General features: G+C 63.6%; 3 protein-coding genes across 5 annotated transcripts; 1 reads left to right on the top strand and 2 right to left on the bottom strand.

Annotated features, from left to right (window-relative positions):
- Nucleotides 1-1262: 1262 nt before the first annotated feature.
- On the bottom strand, nt 1263-12522 carry LOC307113925 (zinc finger TRAF-type-containing protein 1-like). The gene is made up of 4 exons (XM_079795937.1): nt 11981-12522; nt 6195-6433; nt 5409-5620; nt 1263-4004 (listed from the first exon to the last, which is right to left on the bottom strand). Exons 1-4 carry the CDS (start codon nt 12311-12313, stop codon nt 3613-3615), a joined length of 1176 nt encoding a protein of 391 aa, XP_079652063.1. The 5' UTR covers nt 12314-12522; the 3' UTR covers nt 1263-3612.
- Nucleotides 12523-13235: 713 nt separating this feature from the next.
- TMEM276 (transmembrane protein 276) lies at nt 13236-14992 on the bottom strand. Its single transcript, XM_079795938.1, has 3 exons — nt 14897-14992; nt 14336-14609; nt 13236-14144 (listed from the first exon to the last, which is right to left on the bottom strand). Exons 2-3 carry the CDS (start codon nt 14426-14428, stop codon nt 13659-13661), a joined length of 579 nt encoding a protein of 192 aa, XP_079652064.1. The 5' UTR covers nt 14429-14609; nt 14897-14992; the 3' UTR covers nt 13236-13658.
- A 342-nt stretch (nt 14993-15334) lies between these two features.
- Nucleotides 15335-22707, top strand: KIFC2 (kinesin family member C2). 3 transcript variants are annotated; one of them, XM_079795820.1, is made up of 18 exons: nt 15335-15779; nt 15998-16079; nt 16222-16373; nt 16483-16621; nt 16797-16918; nt 16996-17061; nt 17147-17275; nt 17702-17779; nt 17887-18001; nt 18078-18187; nt 18642-18750; nt 18859-19016; nt 20601-20705; nt 20788-20909; nt 21002-21125; nt 21215-21344; nt 21458-21714; nt 21794-22707. In XM_079795820.1, the coding sequence occupies exons 1-18, from the start codon at nt 15681-15683 to the stop codon at nt 22127-22129; spliced, it is 2433 nt and encodes an 810-aa protein (XP_079651946.1). In that variant the 5' UTR covers nt 15335-15680; the 3' UTR covers nt 22130-22707. The 3 variants fall into 3 exon arrangements, with proteins under 3 accessions (XP_079651946.1, XP_079651948.1, XP_079651947.1); XM_079795822.1 differs by having other exon boundaries at nt 15336-15779; nt 17923-18001; nt 21794-22706; XM_079795821.1 differs by having other exon boundaries at nt 15337-15779; nt 21810-22703.
- The last annotated feature ends 135 nt before the right edge of the window (nt 22708-22842 follow it).

The raw sequence follows: 22842 nt of genomic DNA, 5'->3' as shown, positions 1-22842 counted from the left end.
GGAAGTGATCTGTGATCCGCAGGCTGAGAATTGGTGCACATCCACGTGGTCAGACGAACCCTGAATGTGGCTGCACTACCGACCCTTTTGGAGACTCAAACTCGGTGCTGCCAAGGGAGGGAGGTATTTCTCCGTTAGAGCTGCAGATCCAGGCTGTGCTGAGAGGCGGCAAGAGTGGCACTTGCCCCAACGCGGTGCTGGCTGCTCCTGCGGAGCTCTGCGCACGTCTGGACCCCGTGGGCTTGGTGCATCCAGGCCCAGGCTCTGATCGCCCGCCCTGGCCCCACCCTGGGAGATTCCAGCACCTGCCACGCCTGGGGCTCAGTCCCTGCCACCTGGCATGCCCAGGGCACTGGGTGCCGCGGCTGGCGTCCCAAAGGCCCCAGAGGAGGCATGGAAGGAAGGAGTGGGAGATGGGCGTGTTTATTTTATTATTTAAAAAAATAATAGTTTGATTTTTAGAGAGATGAAGGGAGAGGGAGAGAGAAACATCAATGTGAGAGAGAACATTGATCAGCTGCCTCCTGCATGCCTCCTACGGGGGAATCAAACCTGCAACCCTGCATCCCTAGCATGCGCCCTGACCAGGAACACAACTGGCAACCTCCTGGTGCACAGGATGACCCTCAACCAACCGAGCCACACAGGCAGGGGAGGGTGTTTCTTCTCTATGGAAACCAGAAGACTCCCAGTGGGTAAAGCCTCACCCAGTGGATGGACAACAAGGTCTGTTAAGGAGGGAGGGATGTGGAGGGCAGATGGGTCCTGAGGTCCAAGAAAGGCTACCCTGGGCCAGCCACTGCCCAGGCCACAGGGATGGGGGCGAGGCCACGCCTGAGGAGCTGCCAGAGGCGGGAAGTGAGACCTGAGGCCCCCCTCCTCTCCTGGAGAGTGCAGTGCTCCGCTGGGAACCCAGGCAGGCCTGGTGATGGGGGAGCAATACCAGGAAGTGGACTGGCTCAGCTGAATGGGCAGAGCTTCTGGAAAGATGGTGACTGGGCTCCCCCTGCAACACCAGCATTCTCAAGGCAGCCCAGGTCCTGGGGGCCCGATTACCCTTCAGAGGACCCAACTGCTCCATGCCTCAGTTTCCCCACTGATCAGACAGGGATATGCATATACAAGGTGGTGCTGAGCAGGGGCTGGAGGCTTGGGGTGGGGAGGCCACAGGCTGGCGGCCAGCAGGGACAGAGGCTGAGCCCTGGCTGGGAGACTAGCAGAAACCAGGGAAGCCCACCCATGAGGCTGTCTTCTCTTAAAGAAACACAGACAAAACATGGTTTGGAATTTTTTTAAAACTACAGTTACATACAGAAAATATCCAAAGAAAACGCAGACCACAAAAGTGACATGTACGTCATTTCCAACAGTGGTAAAAACACCTCTCACGCCACTCTTTAAAAATTTTTTTATTATTTTTGCAATGTCTCACTTTGGGTGAACTGAGAATGGAGTGCTCGCAGGGAGTGGGGTTGAGGAGCAGGCAGCTGGGTCTGCGCTGCCTGGCTGCCCCCACAGCCGCAGAGGTGGCCCCTCCACCCGCTCAGGTCAGGATGCCAAGATGGCAGGGGGTCCTGGAGACAGAACACTGGTGTCTCTGTAAATCAGTGGCCCAGAGAGATGATGCCACAGGTTTGTGGCAACCCCATGGGAGCTAAAATTCACCAGGGTTCCTGGCTGCCCCCGGCTGCAAGGTGACATCACAGGGTTGGGATGTGTTAGCAGTCCTCTTGGGCAACCCAGACACACCCGTACCTCCTACATACAAGGAGGGCCCTGGGCGCAGTCCCATTCCCTCACCCACCCTTGGCTGCGGGCAATGTGGGCTATAAGCCCTCGCCTGGGGCGGACCCTCCTGCCACACACACAAGGCTGTTGGTCCCAGGCAGCCCATACCTTCCTTCACCTGCGCACAGAAGCCTGCCCTCTCCCACCCTGCCCCCTGCCCCCAGGAAAGCCACTGGGGCTGCCCTCGTTGACTCCATCTCACACAAGCCACCCAGGCACAACTGGGAGGCCCCATCCCAGCCTGGATGCCCTCACACCACCATCACTTGGAAATCCAGAAACTAAGAGAGGGTGTCGGTCCCCAAGAGAGGCCGAGATGCAGGGACACCTGACATGCATCTACCTGAATGTCTCCTTTTCACCCACGGGGGTGGGCAGCCCGAGGACAGTGGGACTCACCCAAGGGTGTGTTCAAGTTGAGATCGAAGGGGGTAGAGGGGCTGCAGTGAGGTCCTTTGTAGAGCGCCTCCTGGTCCCCTCAGTGGCCAGGCCATCTGCAGACGAGCGACCCCCCAAAACCCCATGCCCTGGGCTGGAGCAGGAAGCCAGATAGTTTCCTCAGAGTAGCTTGGGGAGCCAGCCTGGCAGGAGAACCAAGTGGAGGCCAGGAAAGGGAGGGGCCTGAGAGAGAGGCCAAGCTGTGGCTGCACTGCCCACCGAGCCCTGCGGGGCCGGAGCAATAGGACTGCTGAGGCGCAGGATGGGCCTGGCCGGGGGCAAAGGAAACAGTTCTTTGGTATTGAAGCAATGAAAAGCTGTGTCTCCTTAGCAAAGGCGGGGGCGGGGGCGGGGGGGAGGGGGCTCTCCAGTAGCTATGAGGGCCCCAGGGTCCTCCGGACAGGGCTGCTTTTACCCTGAGGCCCACACACCGGGCAAGCTCACTGGAGCTGGGCTGCAGGGTCGTGGGGCCTGGGTGTGTGTGTGGCGGGGGAGGGGGGGCGTGCACCAAAGTCGAGGCTAGGAAGGGACCACCTCTCCAGTGAGAAACTACGCTGCCCAGGCGCTGACCTCCACAGTGGGTCCCAGACGCAGGACTAGCAGCTGGTCCCGAGCGCATGGGGGCAGCTGGCTTACCTGACCCTCACCAGCCAGGCTCCACCACCACCAGTGGCTCCCAGAGCTTTCCTCACAGCCTAGGGTGTTGCGCCCTCACTGCTGAATACAGAAGAGAGATTCTCTCTTGCTAATTTGCATAACTTACAGAGGAGCCTGTGAAGAATTTCATTTATTTCCTGGGAAGAGACAGAATTTCACCCTGCATTCCGAAAGGTCCGCGAGCCCAGGTGGCCAAGTCCTGCCTCCCTGGAGTGGCTGGGGGGTGCGCTGAGACCCCTGGCCCTGTCCACTCCCCTGCTGGGGCCTATGGCGGAGGAAGCAGCATCTCCGCTGTCTCCTAGGGGCACACTGAGGGATGAGCGGCTCTGACCCCCAGGCCACCAAAGTTTCCCCGCTGTCCAATCACAGCCACGCCTTACCCTTGAACAAAACAGAAAGTAGGAAACAAGGTGCCTTTTTAATTGCAATCAGATATGCTGTCTGAAGCCAGCGCCCGAGCCCGGCCCAGGAGCTGTGTGCGGCCCAGGGCAGGCAGGGCGCTTCGCCGAGTGGCAGAGGCCGGCAGGTCTGCTGAGCTCGCCTTGCGGTGTCCCTGGACCAGCCTCCGTGCCCTGGACAGGGAGGCAGGTGGAGGGCCAGGTGGTGAGCGCTCACACCTTCGCACACGCATGCAGACTTTCCCGTGTTCACGTCTGTTCCTCCTCTGCTGAGATGGTCAGACAGCACTGCAAAGCCGCGGCCAGGCAGGTGTGGGCAGCGCAGCGGCGCCTACTTCTGGATCTGGAAGAGGAAGAGCCGCAGGTTGATGTTCTTGGCGGCCAGCAGCTTGTTGCACTCCACGGAGTCCACGATGGGCAGGGGCACGTAGTCCGTCTCGTTGCTCTCGTTGGTGAAGACAAAGTGGTAGATGACGGGGCTGATCTTGACGTCGTCATAGGGGCCCTTGAGCAGCAGGAAGGAGCACTCCAGGGGTGCCGTGACCTTGCTCTTGAGCAGCAGCTGGAAGGACAGCGTGCGCTTGCAGGACAGGTTGGGGTTGCGCTCTGAGTCGTTCACTCGCGCCTTCAGGACCCATGTCTGGTTCAGCACTGTGAACCGTGGCGTCTCGTAGTACAGGCGCGTGATGAAGTCGTCCGTGCGGTACGGCCGGAACTGGACCTCTGTGGAGACAGATAGGCCGGACAGAGCCGGCAGTCAGGGTGGGCCGGGCTGGTAGCGGTGCCTTCCGACCAGCCGAGGACATAGGCTCAGCCAGGGAGGAAGGCAACTTACCAGGAGGACACGGGTGCTCTACTTGTCACAAGGCAAATCAAAGGCAATTATGGCAAATGGAGGCACACACAAGCTTTGGGGAGAGAAGTGACACGCGTTAGCTGCAGGGAGTCCAGAGGCAGTGAGGTGGATGGCCAGCCCGCCCCCTGGCCTCCCTCCTGGCCCCCGCCCGCCCCAGGGCCATGGTAAGCAGACACACAGACAGGATGCAGTTCTGAGAACAGTGCACTTTATTGGTTCCATACAGAGCTGCCAGAAAGCCGGCAGGCAGGCCAGTGCGTGGCATCTGGCCAGAGTCGAGCGCTGGCATGCGGCCCACTGCTGTGCTCTGCTGTCCAGTCCTCAGCACAGCACGTGCCCAAGGCCGGCTTGTCCGTCCAGAGGCGGCCAGTCCTTCCTGCGTGGATGGGCTCCCTGCCCTGCCACCGCCCACGTCACGACGCCTTGGCCTGCCCGAGGTCTGGCCTGGGCTCTTTGTGCCGCGGCGCCCACCGGGGAGACTGAGGCTGCAACTAACCAGGCCCCAGGCCCTCAGCCTCTCGGCCGTGCAGGCCCACACTGAGCCAGGCCCAGTCCAGGCAGCATAGCGACCGCCCTTGGTGCTTTGAGCTGGCCCTCGGCATGGGATGGGCAGTAGAGGCTGGAGTCTCCCTGAGCGGCCCCAGCATCAGCAGGTGCTTCTGGCTGTTCTGTGTCTAGACCAGGCTCTGGCCTGGCTCCTGTTCCCAGCATGTCCAAAGGCAGTGACCAGGAGATCCAGTGGGCCCGAATGCGGTCCAGCCTGCCTGTCCCTGGGAGTCCATTCCAGCTCTGCATTGTGAGCTGGGCACCCTCAGCTTGTTCTGAAGCCCTGGCCCTGAGCATCTTCTTGTGGCCTCGGAAGCTTTGTGGCCACTGCAGCCTCACACCCACATGCAGGACCCAACATGACGAGAGTTCTTCTGGCCCCTGGCTCTGCGGGGCAGGCCACCAGTTCCTGGGCCCCCGAGACATCCCCACCCATCCCCCACACAGCAAGGACCCCACCTTGCTGAGGCGGTAGGGCCGGGGTGGGGACGACGGGTGGGAGGGGCCTGTGAGAGCCATGCAGGTGCCCTGAGGTCCTGCCCGGGCCCCTCCCCTGCTCAGCCTCTGGTCCATCTTCTCCCCCAAGGTGTCCTCCACTCAACAGGAGCTTGTTCAGAGCCCAGCCGCCTGGCTCGGCCTGTGCCCACTGCCTAGAGCCCAGTGCTCCCAGGCTCCCAGCCGCCAGCCCCAGGCTCTGTGGCCCGCAGGGGTGGCGGAAGCCTCACCTGTGTAGCCGATCTTCTCGAAGCTCAGCAGGCTAAAGATGCTGTTGTAGAGCTGCATCTCCTTGCGGTGGCTCTGGTCCATCTCATCCAGGATCTCCATCAGCTCATTGCCCGTCTTGGTGGGGTGGGCACAGGCGGCCTCGTGCACAGTCAGCTCATGGAAGGGGCCGTGCCACGGGCAGCCAATTCGCTTGTACTTGCACTGGGTCACCCTGGGGGCGAGGGGGCACCGTGGTCAAGGCCTGTGCCTCAGGCCTCCATTCAGCCGCACACAAGCCACTCCCTGAAGCACACTCAGTGTGTGTCGCCACCAGGAAGAGGACAGAGTGTGAGACGGAGAGAAGGAGCTGTGTGAGCACAAGCCACTCACACCCACTGTTGTGGGGTCTCCGTCCTGCTTGGAAACAGTGACTGCCGACTGCTATCCCGGACCCGGTACAGCTTCACTCCGAGTGAGGCTCCTGGCCAGGCCCCAGCTGCTGGGGACTGGGGAGTGGCCAGGACTGGGCTGGGGTGCCTCACACCGAGACCCAGAGCTCCGGAGCTGGCTACTCTCTCCAGGGATGCCAAGGACAGCCTCTAAGAGGTCACCCCACATCCTGAGCACCCGAGAGAACCAGGGTGATGTCCAGACAGCCACTGTGTACAGATCCACGCCCCCGACCCTCTGGACACTGAGCAGCTTCATGCTGGCCCAGCCCTACAAGGGCAGAACGCAAGGCCCAGGCACCAGGCACCAGCCAGAGCACGATGCACGCTGAGGCCTTGCCTGCCCCAGGCGGTTACCTGTCTTGGCACTCCTCCTTCTGGTGCCTCTCCAGGAGAGAGCGGGGAAACTGGCGCAGGCAGAAGCCACACTCGGAGGGCAGCTCGCTCACGGCTTTCTCCACAGCCAGGTTGCGGCAGCAGAGGCTCTTACTGATCTCACAACGACAGTTGGGGCATGTGGCCTGCTCCTCCTTCAGCCGGGCATCTGCTAGTAGGTGGATAAAACAGCCAGCGCACATCAAGTGACCGTTAGTACACTGCGAAGAAGGAAAGGGAGATGAGCTCACAGACCTGTGGACTCGCGCGTACACACATGTATATGTACACGCATACACGCACACACACACGCTGCCCGCCAGCTCCGCTGGTGCTCAGCCCCCACAGGGACACGGCTCAGTAGGGTCAGGCCTCTTTCCTGGAGCACTGCTGAGACACAGCCAGCCGGCTCCTTGCGAGCTGGTCTCCAGGGTGGCCTGTGGCAGCTTGTAGAGGTTCTGGCTCATCACTGAGGCAGGCCTGCTGGTGGGGAGCCTGGCCTTTCCCATAACAGGAGTCGGGGACAGTCGTGGGGGCCCTGGTTTGGGTGCCGACAGGGACTCAGACGCCTGGTGGAGCGTGGCAGCTGATGCTGTTCCCGTGCCGAGGCAGGTGCGCCTCTCCCTGGCCTTCAGAAGGGCCACCTCATGCTGGGGCTGGGACTTGGTCCCTTCCCCTCTGCCTCCTTGACGGGCACGGGTGAGCAGGCAGCTGCCACCCACCCAGTGACGGTGGCTACCTGCAGGTGCCTTCCCAAGACCTGGTGGCAAAAAGCTGATGCAGGTGGGGAGGCCGAGTTCGCCTGGGACAAGGGAACATAGACAGTGCATGCCAGAGGGAGGTGGGAATGGGTGGGGGGAAAGGGTAGGGGGACATGTTGCTGCCATGGGTAAGAGCCAGGCCCCGCTCCCTTTCTGAACCTGAAGATCTGAGGCCCAGAGATTGCCTATCAGCAACCTCCACTCGAACCGAGGCCCTGAGCCTGTGGACAGCAGGCTGCTAGCTCAACTCCGTGGGTCTCTCACTAGCTCCACACACCCCTGAGCACCCACGTGGTGCCAAGACGAGGCACGGTGGACCATGGGCCGGGCCCCCACAGGCTCAGTGTGGGGGGAGGAGAGACACACACAGGAGCCAAAGAGGTACAAGAATAAAGAGTTGAGCTGAGCCTGGCCAGGAAGGTCAATCGGTCAGAGCATTGTCCTGATACACCAAGGTTGCAGGTTCGACCTCGGGTCAGGGCACATATAAGAACCAACCAATGAATGCGTAAATAAGAGGAACAGCAAATCGATGCTTCTCTCTCTCTCCCTAAAATCAATAAAAAATTTAAAAAAGAGAAAGACTCGTGCTGTGTGTCCTCTTGGTGCAAACAGAATCCATGCCCACACAAACTTCACAGACTATCTGCACGCAAACCTCAATTTCTAAGTCAGTGTAAAATGGCGGGGAGCTGGCTGCCTCAGTCTTGGAGGACAGATCTGGCAGGGGCTAGCCCACTCCAGCTCTGGACACACAGCTGGTCCCAGGAGTGGTCAGGAGGAGCAGGGTGGAGAAGCAGTCTGTCCTGTCCACCCACAGGGGTCAGTGGGGGACACATGCCTCAGGCCCCTGCCACCTCCTGGGAGGCGCAGACCAAGGGCCTGAGCCAACAGAGCCTGGTGTTGCCGCAGCCTGGGGAAGAGCGCCGTCCCTGTCGCCGCAGGGAGGAAAGCGACACGGCCGACTCACCACTTGGTAACGGGAGGAAACTGCAGGCCAAGCCCCGGACATCTGGCTCAGTAAGGCCGACAGGACACCAACATGGAGACACCCCTGGGCCTGGGCCCTGTGCCACTCTAGGTCTGGACGCCTCCTACTGAGCAGCCACAGCTGGGGGCACCAAACCCACTCAGGGGGCCACTCAGCCCAGTGGAGGTCCCCCTCACCAGCCCAGCAGGGCCTTGGGCACCACATATCCCACATGCTCCGCCCAAAGTGTCCTCCACTCTTTGATCAAGGGGCGTGGGAGGGACTGCACGTCCCAGGCACCCAGCTGCTTCCATGCAAGCCACACTTCAGTTTGCAGTCCTGGGCCAGTGGCTCCTGACGTCACGCCACCCTGAGAGCCAGGACTCAGGTGGGAACCTGTCACTCCGACTGAGTCAGGCTCATTACTCAGAACTAAGTGCTGCCTGGACCACAAGGTAATGCACATGACAAACCACCACACCAACAGCTTTGCATCTAGCCAGTCCAGAACCCTCTCTGCCCTGGCTTTGGACACCTAAGCAGATACATTTAAAACTCCTCTCTGCTACCTGTCTCACCTAAAAGCACAAGCCAGCCGCAGCCCAAGAGCGGGGAGGAGGACCCCAGGCTTTGGAGGAGGACAAACCCACCTGGACTTACTTGGAACAGTGCCCACAGCCCCAGGCCTGCAGACAGCTGCTGCAAAGGTGTCCCTGAGGCTCCCCAATGCCTGTGCCACCCCCCCACCCCCCGCCCCGGCGCCTGCTTCCTGAGCCCTTTACCAATCAGGTAAAAGGCCCCTTGGGCCAGGGCCTGAGCTGAGTTCAGGCAGTGACAGGAGGCCTTAAGGAGAGGAGGCACAGCAGGGCCTGTGAGGACCAATAGGAGGGGCACCAGGTGGAAGGGGCCCAGGAGGAACAGGCCTGGGTCTGAGGCCAGGAGCTGTAGGCACAGGGGTCAGAGGGCCAGTTGGGACCACTTCCCAGAAGTGCCTTCCCCCTGATGAGGGTCATAGGGAGCTTTTCTGGCTGAGCACCAGTGAGGAGTGAAAGCTACGCAGCCCCTCCCTCCAGACACACTCCATGGCTCAAGGCCTCAGCTAATGTCAGAACCGGGTGGAGGATGCACTGGGCCTCGTGTGAAGGGCAGGGGAGAGCCTGGGAGGGAGGGAGGGATCAGGCCGTGGCTCCACACTCCAGGCACCACCGAAGCTGTTTGTCCCAGAGAAGGTGCCCCTGGCAAAGGGGCTGGTCCCATGGCTGTGACCACACGGCTGCATCCAGAGCAGACGCAGCCCTTCTGCCCCCACCCAGGGGCCTACCCCAGCATCCTCCTAGGCCACATACCTTGTCAGGCCAGTCACCAAGGACACATCTAACACCCACACAAAGAACATCAAAGCCAGCACCTGCTGTACCTGCTCTGCACTGACCTGACCTCAGGCAGGCCACGATGAGACCCATTGGCCTCGGTGCTGTTTGTGGCCGAGTCCTGAGCAAGTGCCCGACCCAGGCGTGTGACACGACGTGCCAGGAGAGCCGCCCTGCAGGGCTGAGGTTCAGACTTGAGAGCAGGTGATCAGCCCTCCTGATTGGCCCATCACCCACCAAGGCGAGCCCCGACCACCACTAAGGCTTCCCTGGGGAGATGGAGGTGGGGTCTGGTGGCCAGAGAGCAAGCTCTTGTGGGACCAAGCACTCAGCCAACTCCAGGCCCATGGAGCTGTCCTCACAGCCAGTGCCAGGGGCAGCAGACACCAGCTGAGACAGCTCTCAGAGGCACGGGGTGGCTGCTGCCCACCGAGCCTGGGTCCAGATGGGGTCAGGGAAATGTTGCCCAAACCAGCCCAACACTGCTCCCCAAAGAAGGCCCGCAGAAGGGGAAGGGCTGAGCCCAGGCCCACAGGTGGTGGCCAGTGATGGGCATGACCCGGGACGTGCAGAAGGCTCTGGGCCCCGCGTTTCCAGGCAGCACGTGGAACCCAGATCCTCCCAAGAACACTCAGCTTTGGTGCCAACCAGGTCTGTCTGGGCCCCTGCCCTCGATGCCCCCATCCAGGGTCACTGTGGGTGTGAAACGGGACACCACACAGCAACAAGTCACCAAGAAACCTTCCCTCCTTCCCCCAATTCTCCGGCCCCTCCCACCTGGTTCCGGCCTGAGCCCTGCTGCGCACCCTTGCCAGGCACCCCATCCCATGGCAGATCCTCCAGCACCCAAAGCGAGTTCTGACCAGGGTAGGGCTCCAGTCAGCCCTTACAGTGCCAAGGGCTCTCCGCTGACCCCATGTGTTGGGGCTTTCTCCAGGCCTCGAGGCAAGAAGGAAAGCATCCCAACCAGGCCCAGGTGTCTGTCGCTGGGAAGAAGGGCTTGCATGGGGCTCAGCGTCGGGGCTCTCTCTGCTGCACAGACATGTCCATTTTGTTTTTTCACAGACGTGTTCTCAGGGAAGCCGTGAGTAGAGCCGTAGGCCATGGGGAGGGCCATGGTCAGTGATGCCCCTGCACCTCTTTCTCCATCACAGCTACTCAGCTCCCAGCAGTGTGGGCCAGTTTGAACCAGCCAGGCTCAGAGGTCTGGTCACCAGCAGCTCTGGCCACAGGCAGAGCTCAGCTCTCTGTGCTAAGTGGACCAGGAGCCATCATGCCAGGTCCAGCTCCAGCCCACTCACTGGAGGGGGGATGAGGAGACCCTCAAATTTCCCTGGGGCCCCATACCATTGGCTTGGCTTCCTGGGCTGTCACTCAAGGCCCAAGGAAGTTCTCCCACCTGGGAGGACCAAAGGTCCTGGGCAAGGAAAAAGGGGCTGAGAGAGGACGAGTCCTGAGGCGCATCCCCAGGCTGCGGGGTTATGAGAAGCGCTCCCCCACTGGAGCCAGGCAGAAGGCCTGCAGTGTCCCTGACCAGTGCCTCAGGCCAGGAGCTCCCCAAAACCCAGGAGGGAGGTTGAGAACTCGACCCACTTCCTGTCCGGCACACCAGGGGCCTCCTAAGCAACCACACGGCAGGCACAGCAGAAAGGATGTGAGAGACCCCGAGGCTGGGAAATGGTAAACCAGACCAACCCCAAACTGCTTCTTACAACAATGGCCGCTCACTCAGGCCCCCAGTCTGAGTAGAAGCCCAAGTCCTGTAGCGCAGACAAGTGACAAGCAACCTGCTTCATCCCTCAAAGGGGTGCTGGGGGCTGGAATAGACAGGTAGGTGTGTGTGTGTGGAGGGCTTGAGGTGGAAACAGAAGGCAGGACACTGTACACTAACTCTGGGGCCAGCGTGTGGTCCCTGCTGCTACACCGTACCTTAAGACCCACCTGGGCCAGGTACCCTCCCGAACTGCCCTGAACCGGTTAAGAAGTGGGAAAACAGCCACCAGAGGAGGGTGGACAGACCTCCTAGAGCGCGGTAGCCTAGGAAACCAGGTCTGGGTGAGGCAGGCAGGGCTGGGAGCCTACCCTGGGGCACAGCATGTTCTAGTGACACCGGGTCAGACTAGGAAGGGACCCAAACTATGGCGCTGGATGCAGACGCTTCATTCAGACCGGAATGCGGGGAAGAAATGGGGGAGGGAGAAGAGGCATCCCCTCTCTTCTCAGTATTTTTCCAGAAAAAAGGAGTCCGAGGGGGTTCTTCCTCTCAGGAGGAAGAAGGGGTGCCTCAGGGCAGGTTTGGGGGAGGTGGCTGCTGAAAGAACAGAGGCGCTCCCCGAATCCAGGGAGCTCAGCAATGCGGGGAGCAAGCTGGGGGGGGGGGGGGGATCTGTCACCCGCTTTCTCTGGAGTCAGCTTGAGAGGGGCTGCGGAGGGCGGGGGAGGGGGCAGCAGGGGAAAGACACATCGAGGTGGGAGAAAGGCTCAGGCCGGGAAACAAGGGGAATCGGAACAAGAAGGGGGTTCGAGCAGGAAATAATGTCCTGAGAGGAGAAGGAGGAGGAGCTTCCAAACAGGCGCCGGAGTCCCGACGGCTGGGCCTGGCCTCGGAGGAGACGTGGTGCCCGGGGCGCCGGCCTGGCCGGGTCGGGGTCGGGCCAGCGGCCCTACCTGGTACACGGAGGCCTTGGGCAGGTCCAGGCAGACGGTGCAGCACAGAACCGAGTAGAGCCGCTCCTCCAGCTTCCCGCTGCCCGCCGCCGCCTCGGCTGCCTCGGCCGCCCGCAGCCGCTTCTTGGGCGGCGCGTCGGGGTCGCCCGCCGCCTCCTGCAGCTGCCGGGCGCCGGCCAGGCCCGCCTCGTCCGGGAGCCCGGGCCCTGCCGCCTCGCCCAGCGCTGCCGCGGCCGCCTGCCCTGCGGCCGCCCCGGGCCCGGCCCCGACCGGCACGGCGCCGGCGGACCCCGTAGCCGGACCGCCTCCGCCGGCCTCCTCGGCGCCGGACATCGCTGCCGGCCGGCCCGGCGGGCGGGCGAGGGCGCGCTCCCGAGGCTGGAGGTTAGGGGCGCCGCGCGCCGCCGCCGCCCTGTCGCTGCCGCCGCGACCCTGCAGCCCCGCTCCCTGCTCCGCCGCTTCAGTGGATCCGGCCCGCGCGTCGTCCCGCAGCTGCCGCGGCCACCGACCCCGGAGCGGCCGCCATCTTTGTTTTTGCTCCGCGCTCCTTCCCCCACCGCCGCCACCGCCCCCTGGGTCTCTCGGTCATGTGACACGCGCGGACCAATGGATGCCCCGCTTGGGGTTGCCGGTGCGGCGGGCAGAGCCAATGAGCGCTCGAGGGCCCGCCCCTGCAGAGTGGGCAGGCGAGGGGCGGGGCCGAGGGAGGCCCGCGGAGGGCGCACCTGGGGCCGCCGGGAACCGGCTGCGCTTCGGCGGGGTCCAAGGCGCGGCCCACGCGCCGCTGGCCACTCGGGATCCTTCCATTAGGGTGTGCCCGCGCCTTTGTCCCCCAATACTCGAGCTTACGTGGACTCGATCTTGCTCACTGGGTGCATAAATCCCGCGGCCACCCCTCGCCCTCCTGTGCGGGACCCGGGGATGCCGGAGGGAGCACTCCAGACCGGAATCTGACTCCCTGCTCGGCCCAATCTGGTTTCCTAACCCTGGGGTAGGGAGCTGAAGAGGGTCCACAGAGGAAAGTGAGGACTTGCCAGGCACAGGCTGGAGGACAAACAGGGAGAGGTCCAGGCAGCCCTGGGAGGGAATGTGCGTTTCTGGGAACAGCTGCGGTACAGACCTCCCTTGTCCCCACCCCAGCCAGCAGCCCAGATGGTCACTGCCCAGAAGCCCACCTGCCAGGCTATGCAAGGGTGTTCAGAACTCCACCATGTGCCCGGAGAGCAGGCTCCCAGGATTATGTCTTCTCAGTCCAGGTGCCAGCAGGAGCCCAGGGTGGGCGAGGCCCTAGGCTGTTTTCAGTGCATCCCCTTCCTTTGCTCCTGGAATCCGGTTGCTGACCTGGGAGCTTTAGAAAGCTCAATCCCTCTCAAGAACGGGCAGATTCCATATTCCTGTAGAATCCCTAAGGTTTATTGGAGACCAAGCCTCTCTCTGGATCCACAACCATAGCCTGCTCAGAATCAGACCCCCAAATGTGCTTGGACTCCATCCCCTTTATTCTGGCCTAGGCGGGTCCTCACACTCCACCCGAGAACCAGTGCCCAGATTCTGCCCCAGAGGGGTCACCCTGCAGCAAGCCCACTTTGGGAGGAAGGAGACTCTGTCTCTAGGGAAGGAGGCCCCAGGAGGTGAGGTGGTAACCAGGGCAGAAGCCCAGCCCAGCAGGCTCCAAACATCACTCCCACTGCAGGCGCTGTGTGTGCAAGGCCCGGTGGTAGGCCCAACTGCCCGCGGCCAGGACCCAGCGACAGATGTCCTCCTTCGGCAGCAACAGCAGCCTGTCCTCCTCCAGCCGGCCCAGGAGGCCTGCGGCACCCAGCATCAAGCCCCCCCACATGCCGTAAGTGTTGGTTGTGAATACGGCCACAATGAGAATAGTAACCGCCACCACCAGCACCACCGCCTGACCGGCCACAGAACGGCCCTCTGCTCCGAGGTGGTCACCAGCCACTGCTAGCACCATGCCTCCTCCCAGGAGCAGGTTTGCAGAGGAGCGATCCCCATTCACCCAGTGGAAATCGAAGGCCAGAAGGGGCAGGCCAATGACAGTGGCCACCCAGGCTCCAGCAAGACAATCTTCATCTGTGCCTAGCCCTGGAACCAGCATGGTGGCAGCAGCCAAGGCCTGGAGCAGGAAGCCAGCAGCAGCCCCTCGACTTGCCTGTCAACACAGGGAGGGGAGACGTGGGGGAAAGAGGCCAGGACCTTCCTTTAAACAGGGGAGGGTCTAAGGGGGTCTCATAAAAGCTGGACTCCAAACACCTCTCACCACTCTCTCCCTGACCCAAGGAACTGGCTATGTCCTTGGGGTTCGGGAATGGGATACTCCCTACCCAGCCCCTGTGTACTCACCTGGGCAGTGCTCAGGGCTGCATGCAGAGACACCACTCCCAGCGCCAGGTGGGACAGGGCCATGCTCCACTCACCCCATGGCTTGGGTGCCATGGCACCTCGGGCGGCGGTGAGTTTGAGGAGACACTTGGGAAAGTTAAGAAGGAACGCAGAAGCCGGCGCCCTGAAGTCTTAAGGGCAGCTCTCGAGGACGCCCAGTTTCCAGAGCCCCATTTCTAAATGTTGAGAGAAGCTCACCCGAACGTTTCTGCAGCTCCGAGGCCACTGGACACCACTGGGGAAGAAAAACCTATTTTGGCCGGAAAAAGAAAACGGAGGGGGGCCTAGATTGGGCGGGTGTGAGCCCTGGAACCCGAATGGGGGCGCCGGGCCTGGGGGAGAACAGCTCGGCACGATCGCAGGCCCACGGCCCGGACCCTGCGCTTGGGGAGACGGCGTCTCCGGAACCCAGCCCGAGCGGAGCGACAGCCCCGGCCCAGCTGCGCGGCCCCAATGCAGCGGCACACGGGAGGCCGGAACCTGCGCACAGCGCCACCGTTCCTGTGTGGGCCCGGCACGAACCAACGAGAGGAGCGGAGGCTAGAGTGGCGGGGCCGAGGCCGGGGCGGAGGAGACAGTCTAGGAGCGCAAACGGGGTCGATGGAGGGAGAGTCGGAGGAAGGGGCTGCAAGAGGCGTGGCAGGGGAGGGGCGGGGCTTTGATGGGCGGGGCTATAAGGGGAAAGGCCGGGAGGTGCGGGGCTGAAAATGACGGGTGAGGGTGTGAGAGGGGGCGGGGCTGAAAATGATGGGTGGGGCTGTGAGAGGGGGCGGGGCTGAAATGAGTGGGTGGGGCTGAAATGAGTGGGTGGGGCTGTGAGGAGGGGCAGGATCGTAAAAAGGGGCTGGACGAGGCAGTGAGAGGAGGCGCGGGGCGGGGTTGTCAGGGGAGGGTTTCTAGGGCGGGTGGTAGATCTGATGGGCGGGGCTGAAAGAAGGGGCGGCGCTGTAGGGGAGGAGAGGGAGGATGCCGGTGGGCTCTGGCTCTAAGGGGCGAAAGCCGTGGGGGCCCCCGCGGAGGGCTGGGAGGGATTCCAGGAAAAGGAGATGCGGGGCTGTGGGCAATCTCAGCCTGCGGTCTCCTGGAAGTCGGGATTAGGGGCGCAGGGCAGGTGTCCGGGTGTGGGCCCGGGGACACCAGTCTCCATCACCTCTTTCCTCGGGCGCGCGCTCTACGCCCGCGGGAGCCGGGCCGTGGGGGCGGCCGCCCCGAGCATGCGCACCGGCTGTGCTGCGGGCGGGAGCGGAGTCCGGGCGCGGGGACGCGGGGCGGCGCGAAGCCGGGCCCTCTGCCGCCCCGCGCTCCCATGTACGCCTTCTACTCGCTGCTCATCTACATCTTCTACAGCCTTTTTCGCAGGGATGGAGGGGCCGCGGCGTCCGCCGACTCCAGGGACCCCGCCCAGGTGAGCGGGGGCGGACGCAGCACGACCTGCAACCCCCTTCTGAGAGCGGGTTGCGCAGGCCCGCGCAGCGCAGGTCACCAGGGGCTCTGACTCTGGGGAGGAGGGCCGTGCAGAGGACCCTGTCTCTGCTCAGGTTGCAAGCAGAGACCCTTGTGGCCCACTTCCCGGAGGGAGGCTGCCCGGCCTCTCCTCAAGCGCTTCCCCTGCTCCCCCGCTAGAATGCCCGCTGCAAGCCCGGGGATCGCCGCCGCCCCGACCAGCCCCCTGCAGAACTGTGGACCGAGCTGACAGGCCTGGTCGGTAGGTGCTGTCGTGCGTCCGGAACGCTGCGTCCCCGGGGCGATGAGGAAACCCCGCCGTCCAAGAGAGGGAGAGGTGTCCGTGACCTCATTGGGAGGGATACCCGACAGGTGCCTCCCCCTCCCACTACCTGGCCTTGCAGGCTGCTCAGAGTCGGAAGATAGGCCTGGAGAGGGATCCGAGGGCCGCCCCGCTGAGGTCTCCCTGGAAGAGGCTCTCGTGCGTCTTGCCGAGTTCCTTTCAGTCCAGCTGGGGGCGGAAGAGAGCTGCGGGTATCCTGCCGATCTGAGCAAGGTGAGCCGGGCTGAGAGGCGAGCTGGCCAAGGGTCCTTTCTCCCAGTCCTGGCCTCCACACCCCCGGACCCCTTAGTCTCTTGCATTCTGAGTCTCATCTCCTTCTCAGCCTGGTGATGTCCCCCCCCTGTTGACGGTGATTGGTCAGCTCTTGGCTCTCCTGGCATGGATTCGGAGCCCCAGGGGGAGGCAGGCCCTGCCCCAGGAAACTCAGCCAGCCTCGAGGGTGCAGCCCCCCACTACTGCTGGTGCGTAAGAAACAGTGATTTGAAAAGGGAGTGTGTGGAGGGAGTGAAGACCACCAGGACCTGAGCAGCCTAGAGTGTGGGATCCCAAGCCCTGCTCCCGAGGTGCTCCCCCCCTCCCCCCCGCCTTTCAGGCCAGAAATCTCAATCAGTCCTAACTGGGTGCACCCCACCTCAGGACCCACATCCCAAGAAAACCCTTCCCTTTCACCGAGGGCTGAGGCCCAGGGGCAGCAGCGCCCCCAGTTGGTGGAGGACCAGAGGGCTTGGCAGCAGCTGGAGCAGCTCGTTCTTGGACAGGTGAGGAACCCAGGAGGGGGTGGGCACTGGGGGGCTGGACGGAGGTGCTCCACCCTGTCCCCCTTCCTCCTTCCCAGCTGGAGGAGCTGAAGCAGCAGCTGGATCTGCAGGAGGAGGGACTGGGCCACCTTCACCTGGGAGTGGTGAGGCTGCTAGGCTGGGCTCAAGTGGGGGCGGGGAGAGGGGCCAGGGCTATCCGGTGAGTGCAGAGACCTTCCTCTCCTCTAGGGGGCAACAGACTCAGAGAAAAGGGTTCAGCATCTGACCCTGGAGAACGAGGCCTTGAAACAGAGCCTGATCCTCACTCAGGACCTCCTGAGGCACTGGGGCGCTGCCCCCCCTCCCAGGGCTCCGCAGGTATTCTGCTCCATACCTGCCACTGTCCCTGCAGCCTGGGGCTCCTGCCCACCTGGTCTCCAGCAACATCGCCCTCAGGACCTGGTGCTCTGTGGAACAGAGGCAGTGGGGCGCTCCCTGACCTTCCAGGACCAGGATGTGGACAGGCCCAGGGCAACCCCATGGAGGAGACTGATGCCCATGGGAGATCCCTCTCCCCCAAACACACACACACACATACACACACACACACACACACTCACCATGGGTCCTCTGAGTTACTGACCCCAGGCGAGCACGGGACTTGGGGTAAAGTCCTGCATGGATTCATGATGGGCTCTGTCTGCCCCTCTTGACCTGACTACCCCTTGTGTGCAATGGGGCCGCTAGCATGCCCCTCCCCGAGTGAGTTTCCTTCTGGCTCCATGGCCCCCACCCCTCCCGCAGGAGGAGGCAGAGGCACTGGTGGAGCTCCAGGGCCAGCTGCAGGAGGCCCAGGAGGCCACAGAAGCCCTCCGAGTCCAGGTGAGCGCTGGGCCCGGGGGCTGGGGAGACGGAGGCACGGGGAGGGGGATGTCTGAGGCAAGGCCTGGTAAGTGCCTACTCCCTCAGTGACAGGGTGGGGTGGGCAGCTGGGGGTGCAGGAGGTGCAGCTGCAGGGCCTCCAGGGGGCCCTCCGGCAGCTCCAGCAGGAAACAGAGCAGAGCTGCAGAAGGGAGCTGCAGCAGGTGCACGGGCAGCTGGCAGGTGAGACCTGGGGCCGGGGGCTCCTGGGAAGGCCACGGGGTTGGGGCTTTTCCTCACAACTTCCTTCTCCCACCAGGACTCCGGGCACGCATGGCCAGCCTGCGTCAGGGCTGCGGGGACCTCCGAGGTCTGGTCAGCACCTTCACTCAGAGCTGCCAGGGCTCCCTGAGTGAGGCCCGGGGCCAGGTCAGGACCACCCGCTCTCTCTCTCCCGTGTGTGCGCTCAGGGCAGCCAGTCGGTGTCCTCCCCTCGGGGAACCCCTCTTTCCTCCTTCCCCCTTCCCAGCCCCAGGGAGCTGCCTGCTCTCATGGAGGTTGTGGGTTCTGGAGCCAGGACAGCTCCTGTGACCCAGGTGTTACCTCACTTCTGGGTCTCATTCTTGTCCTGCACTAACTGGGGTGGCGGGGAACCCCTCACAGGATTGTCAGGAAGCCCACAGGAGACAGCTGGCATCCTTGCCCAAGGTCCTGATTGGTGGGCTCCATCCAGGCCCACTGAGTGATGCCCCCAGGGACCCCAGCCACTGGAGGTTGTGGATTCCCACAGCTGGTGGCCATAGAGTGGCTCCATATTGCCCTCAGCACCCTCCCCTCTCCTCGGCTGTCCCTCCCTGCCTTGCTCACATCCCTGTTCCCCCAGGTATCCTGGGCCCTGAGGACACTGTCAGTCAGTGGGGCCGGGGCTCAGCTCCCCGAAGGGCAGCAGGAGCCCCCAACTGGATGCCCAGGGCGTCTACTGGAGCTCAAGGGTATGGCCACTGAGGAGCATGGGGGTGGGGTGGGCAGGCCAGAGGAACTGGAGCCTCTCTGTGCCTCAGGGTCTGGGCGGCAGCCCATTGCCCTGATCTCAACCCCAGGAAATATCCGTGTGCTGTGTCGGCTGAGGCCAGGGACACCCTCCAGCCTGGTGAGCTCGGAGCCCGGCCCAGGCGGCACGGTCACCACCTGCTACCGAGGGCACCGGCGTCGCTTCCGTCTGGATTGGGTCTTCCCTCCAGACGCCAGCCAGGAGGAGGTGATGCTCCGCCCTCACACCTGTGTGGACCCTCCCTCAGAGGCTCGGGTGCCCCTTCCCTGCCCCTCTGCCCTCCCGGGAGCTAAAGTGCCTAGATTCCAGCAGGGAAGGGGGAGGGAGGCTGGGAGGCAGGGCCGGAAGCCGAGCTGGGCACATTACTTTCCTTCCAGGGTTTCCCCTCTGCGTCCCCTCACCAAGCTGTGCAGGCCCAGGGGGAACAGATCTGGTTCAGACAGGAAGGTTAACGTTTAAAAATAATGTTTTTACCAGGAAACTAAAGAAAACGAACCTGTCTGAGGTCACTGCTCACGCACAGCTGGCTGGGGAGCGTAGCTGGGGTGCTGCTGTGGTGGGGATGGTGCTGTGACCACTCCCCCCACCCCGACCCCCGGCTTCCCAGGCTGCCTGCTCCATGGCCAGGCCCAGAGTCTGCCAGCTGTGAGAACCGGCAGCCTTCCTTGCTTTGTGGCCAAGGGCACAGACAGGGCGCTGGCAAGCGAGCCTCCAGCCTCTGGGCGGGGTTACCCTGTGCAGACCCCGCCTCCCTGACCCCTCCCCTTTCCTGCCAGACCCAGCAGAAAAGCTGAGGCTTAACCCAGCCACCACCACCCTGCTGCACACACACCATGTGTCGCACACAAATTTTGCTGCTGGAGCTTCCGTAGCTCAGGACATGGAGGCAGGCCTGGGAGGGGATTGGGTCAGGGCAGAGCTGGCTGAGAATCGGGCTCCTGTTGGCCTCGGGGTGGCCAGGTCTCCCTCCCCCATGTCCTGGGGTACTACAGCTGTTTCCCACCTACCTCTGTACCTGACACGCTAGCCTCGGTCCCACCCTGCACTGCAGTCCTGCACTGGGGTGGGGAGGGAGCTGGTCCTGGACAGGGCCCTCCAAGTCAGAGTGTCTGGGTGAGACTGAAAGGCCTCTCTCGGTGCCACGTCTGCGATGGTGCCACTGGCACTCCCGGTGCTTCCTGCCAGACCTGGGAGCTTAGGCACCAACTCGCAGCACTGGACTCTGCTCTCGTGGCGGGCAGCCAGCACGTTCAGCAGAAATGACAGCTCCTCCACTTACCAGCCTTCTGTGCACGGACGCTGGCCATGCCATTGCTCACAGGACACACATCACAGCTCCATCTCTCCCAGCCCTTTCCGCACCCTCCCAGGGCCCAGTCCCAGCATCCTGGTGGGCCAGCGTCCCCACCCCCCACCTCCCGGCCTTTCTGGGCTCACCCTTCCTGTGGCGAGCACCCCTGTAGCCTCTGGGCACACGTTCCCCCTTAACGCTCACAACAGTGGTCTCCTGCGAGGGGGCATTGCAATCCTGCCCTTGGGTTTGACCCTGGCAGTGACTGCGAATGCCCTGGTCCCCCCACGTGGTCACCAGTATGCCAATACTCTGCACGCCTGTTCCCTCCTCCTGTCACACCCTTCCCTTTGCGGGGCAAATTCCCGTCCAGGGGGCCTCCTCTGCCTGGCAGGAGACCCCCTTCCAGCAGACCTTCCCCAGAACCATCCTTCCAGGGCACTTGCGCTGTATTCCCACCTTGCCCAGGTCCAGGACTCAGGACCCTCCCCCACCCCTAGGTCTTCAGGGAGCTGGAGCCCGCGGTGCTGTCCTGCCTCCGAGGCTACAGCGTCTGCATTTTCACCTATGGCCAGACGGGGACCGGGAAGACCTACAGCATGGAGGTGGGAAGAGGGTGTGCTCTGGGTGGCTCCTGGGGCCAGGGACTAGGACGTGAGCCCGATGTGGCACCCACCCCCTCTCCAGGGCCCACCTGAGGACCCCGGCATAGCTCCTAGGGCGCTGCAGTCACTGTTCCGGGAGATGAGGGCCGGAGGGCACCCCCGAGTGACCCTCAGCATGGTGGAGATCTACAACGAGGCTGTCAGGTCAGGGCGACACCCTGGCTGCCTCCTAGGTGCCCCCCCCCCCCGCCCCTTTGCCAAGAACCCCTGAACCAAGGCCTCGCCTTTCTCACCAGGGACCTGCTAGCCCCCGGGCCCCCTGAGCGCTTGGCGGTGAGGCAGGGCCCTGCAGGTCAGGGAGGGATCCAAGTGGCCGGCCTCACCTACTGGGATGTGCCCAACCTGGAGACTCTGCACCAGGTAAGGCTGCCCAGGGGGCCACACAGCTGTGCTCACACCTGGGGAGGTGGACCCTGCAGTAGGCCACGCCTTGTCGCTGCGCGTTCCAGATGCTGAGCCTGGGGAGGAGCAACCGGGCCACCGCCGCCACCGCCATGAACCAGCACAGCTCTCGCTCCCACGCGCTGGTCACGCTGACACTGCAGGCAGCATCCTCCCCGCGCGGCTCAGGCACCACGGGTACCACGGCCCCGCCCCGCCCCGCGGTGGAGGGTCTGTCGGCGCTGGCAGAGCAGGGGCGCACGGGGGACCTTGGTGGGAGTCACTTCCACTTGGCTCGCTCGCCCCCGCAGGCACGCTGCACCTGGTGGACCTGGCGGGGTCCGAGCGCGCCCGGAAGGCGGGGGCCGTCTGCAGGGCGAGAGGCGACACTCACGACGCCCAGCGTCTCCGGGAGGCCCGGACCATCAACCGCTCGCTGCTGGCGCTGGGAGGGGTGATGACGGCGCTGCGGGCCCGCCGGCCGCACGTGCCCTTCCGCGACTCGCAGCTCACGCGCCTGCTGCAGCCCGCGCTCGGCCCGGGCGCCACGGCGGTGCTGCTGCTGCAGGTGGGCGGCCGCGGTGCGGGCGGAGGCGAAGCCCGGGGCGGGGGGGGGGCGCGATTTGCATGCCAGGCCCCGCCCACAGCGCCGCTTCCCCGCAGATCTCCACGCGCCCCGAGGATCTCGGCGAGACCGTGTGCTCGCTCAAGTTCGCGGAGCGAGTGGGCCGCGTGGAGCTGGGGCCGGCGCGGCGCCGCAGAACCCGGCGCTCGGGGACGCCCTCCTCCGTCAGCACGGACACGCCGCTCACTGGGACCCTCTGCACCCCTACGCCGTCCCCGGGAAGCCCTGCCAGCCCGGGCCCCGACGGCTCGGCGCCCGGGTCCCCCGAGGACCTGCTCTCGTAGTCAGGCCCAGGAGTCTGGGGTTGCGCCCTCTGCCGGCGGAAGCAGCAAAACCCCTACACTCCGACAACCTTTGACCTCTGGGAGCTCACGGGTTCCCAAACTCCCAGAGCTGTCTCACCCCCCTCCCGGCGAGGAGTGTTCCGCCCGGAGTACAGATCGCCCGCCCTCAGCCCAGGCCCCGGCTGGCTCCCTCCTTATCACCATTTGCTGCTATCGCCTAACGCAGCGGGGGACCCCAGAGCAGCCGGGCCTGGCCTACTGGTTTCAGAGTCACCGCAATCACGGCCCCGACACCAAACATCAGTCTCGGCATTAAAATGTGGTCCATTCCTTTACTGTTCTCTCCCCCACGGCACCACCCACACGAGATCCGGTCCCTGTGCCCCTATGCCTTTCCCCAAAAAGGTGCTTCCTTCTGCCCAGACAGTTGAGGAAGTAAAGGGCTTCAGGCTGAGCTGCCATAGAAGTTCTCCCTCCCCCAACCCCGCAGCCAAGAGAGGGAGGTGGCAGATGGTGATGGATGGACGGATGGACAGACAGAAGAGGCCAGAGAAGGTGGGGCTAGGAAGGGGACAGGAAAGGCCACTCCCCCCAGCCTGGCCTCTGGGGGTAGCAGGGGCCTGACGGACCTGCAGGGCCGGGCTGACACACCCTTTGTGGGGTGGCCAATAAACGTGGTAGACTCTCAGCGGCTGGTGCCCGGTGTTTCGAGGCCACTGTGGCCACACTGGAGTCCTCTTGGCCTTGGGTCCCCGCCACAAGCCAGTGGCAGCAGGGGGTGGGGTGG

The sequence above is a fragment of the Cnephaeus nilssonii genome (genome assembly GCF_951640355.1).
Source record: "Cnephaeus nilssonii genome assembly, chromosome: 18".
Taxonomy (NCBI): domain Eukaryota; kingdom Metazoa; phylum Chordata; class Mammalia; order Chiroptera; family Vespertilionidae; genus Cnephaeus; species Cnephaeus nilssonii.
This window is presented reverse-complemented; position numbering and strand designations above follow the sequence as displayed.

What these genes read in the sequence shown, in the direction of transcription:
- LOC307113925 (XM_079795937.1), bottom strand. Translation starts at nt 12,313, where the DNA reads ATGTCCGGCGCCGAGGAGGCCGGCGGAGGCGGTCCGGCTACGGGGTCC. An exon ending in CCAAGGCCTCCGTGTACCAG is followed by an intron (nt 6,434 to 11,980) that starts GTAGGGCCGCTG and finishes CCTTCTTCGCAG; the next exon opens with TGTACTAACGGTCACTTGAT. An exon ending in CGAGAAGATCGGCTACACAG is followed by an intron (nt 4,005 to 5,408) that starts GTGAGGCTTCCG and finishes CTGTCTCCACAG; the next exon opens with AGGTCCAGTTCCGGCCGTAC.
- TMEM276 (XM_079795938.1), bottom strand. Translation starts at nt 14,428, where the DNA reads ATGGCACCCAAGCCATGGGGTGAGTGGAGCATGGCCCTGTCCCACCTG. An exon ending in CAGCCCTGAGCACTGCCCAG is followed by an intron (nt 14,145 to 14,335) that starts GTGAGTACACAG and finishes CTGTGTTGACAG; the next exon opens with GCAAGTCGAGGGGCTGCTGC.
- KIFC2 (XM_079795820.1), top strand. Translation starts at nt 15,681, where the DNA reads ATGTACGCCTTCTACTCGCTGCTCATCTACATCTTCTACAGCCTTTTT. An exon ending in AGCAGCTCGTTCTTGGACAG is followed by an intron (nt 16,919 to 16,995) that starts GTGAGGAACCCA and finishes CCTCCTTCCCAG; the next exon opens with CTGGAGGAGCTGAAGCAGCA. An exon ending in CAGACGCCAGCCAGGAGGAG is followed by an intron (nt 19,017 to 20,600) that starts GTGATGCTCCGC and finishes CCCCACCCCTAG; the next exon opens with GTCTTCAGGGAGCTGGAGCC.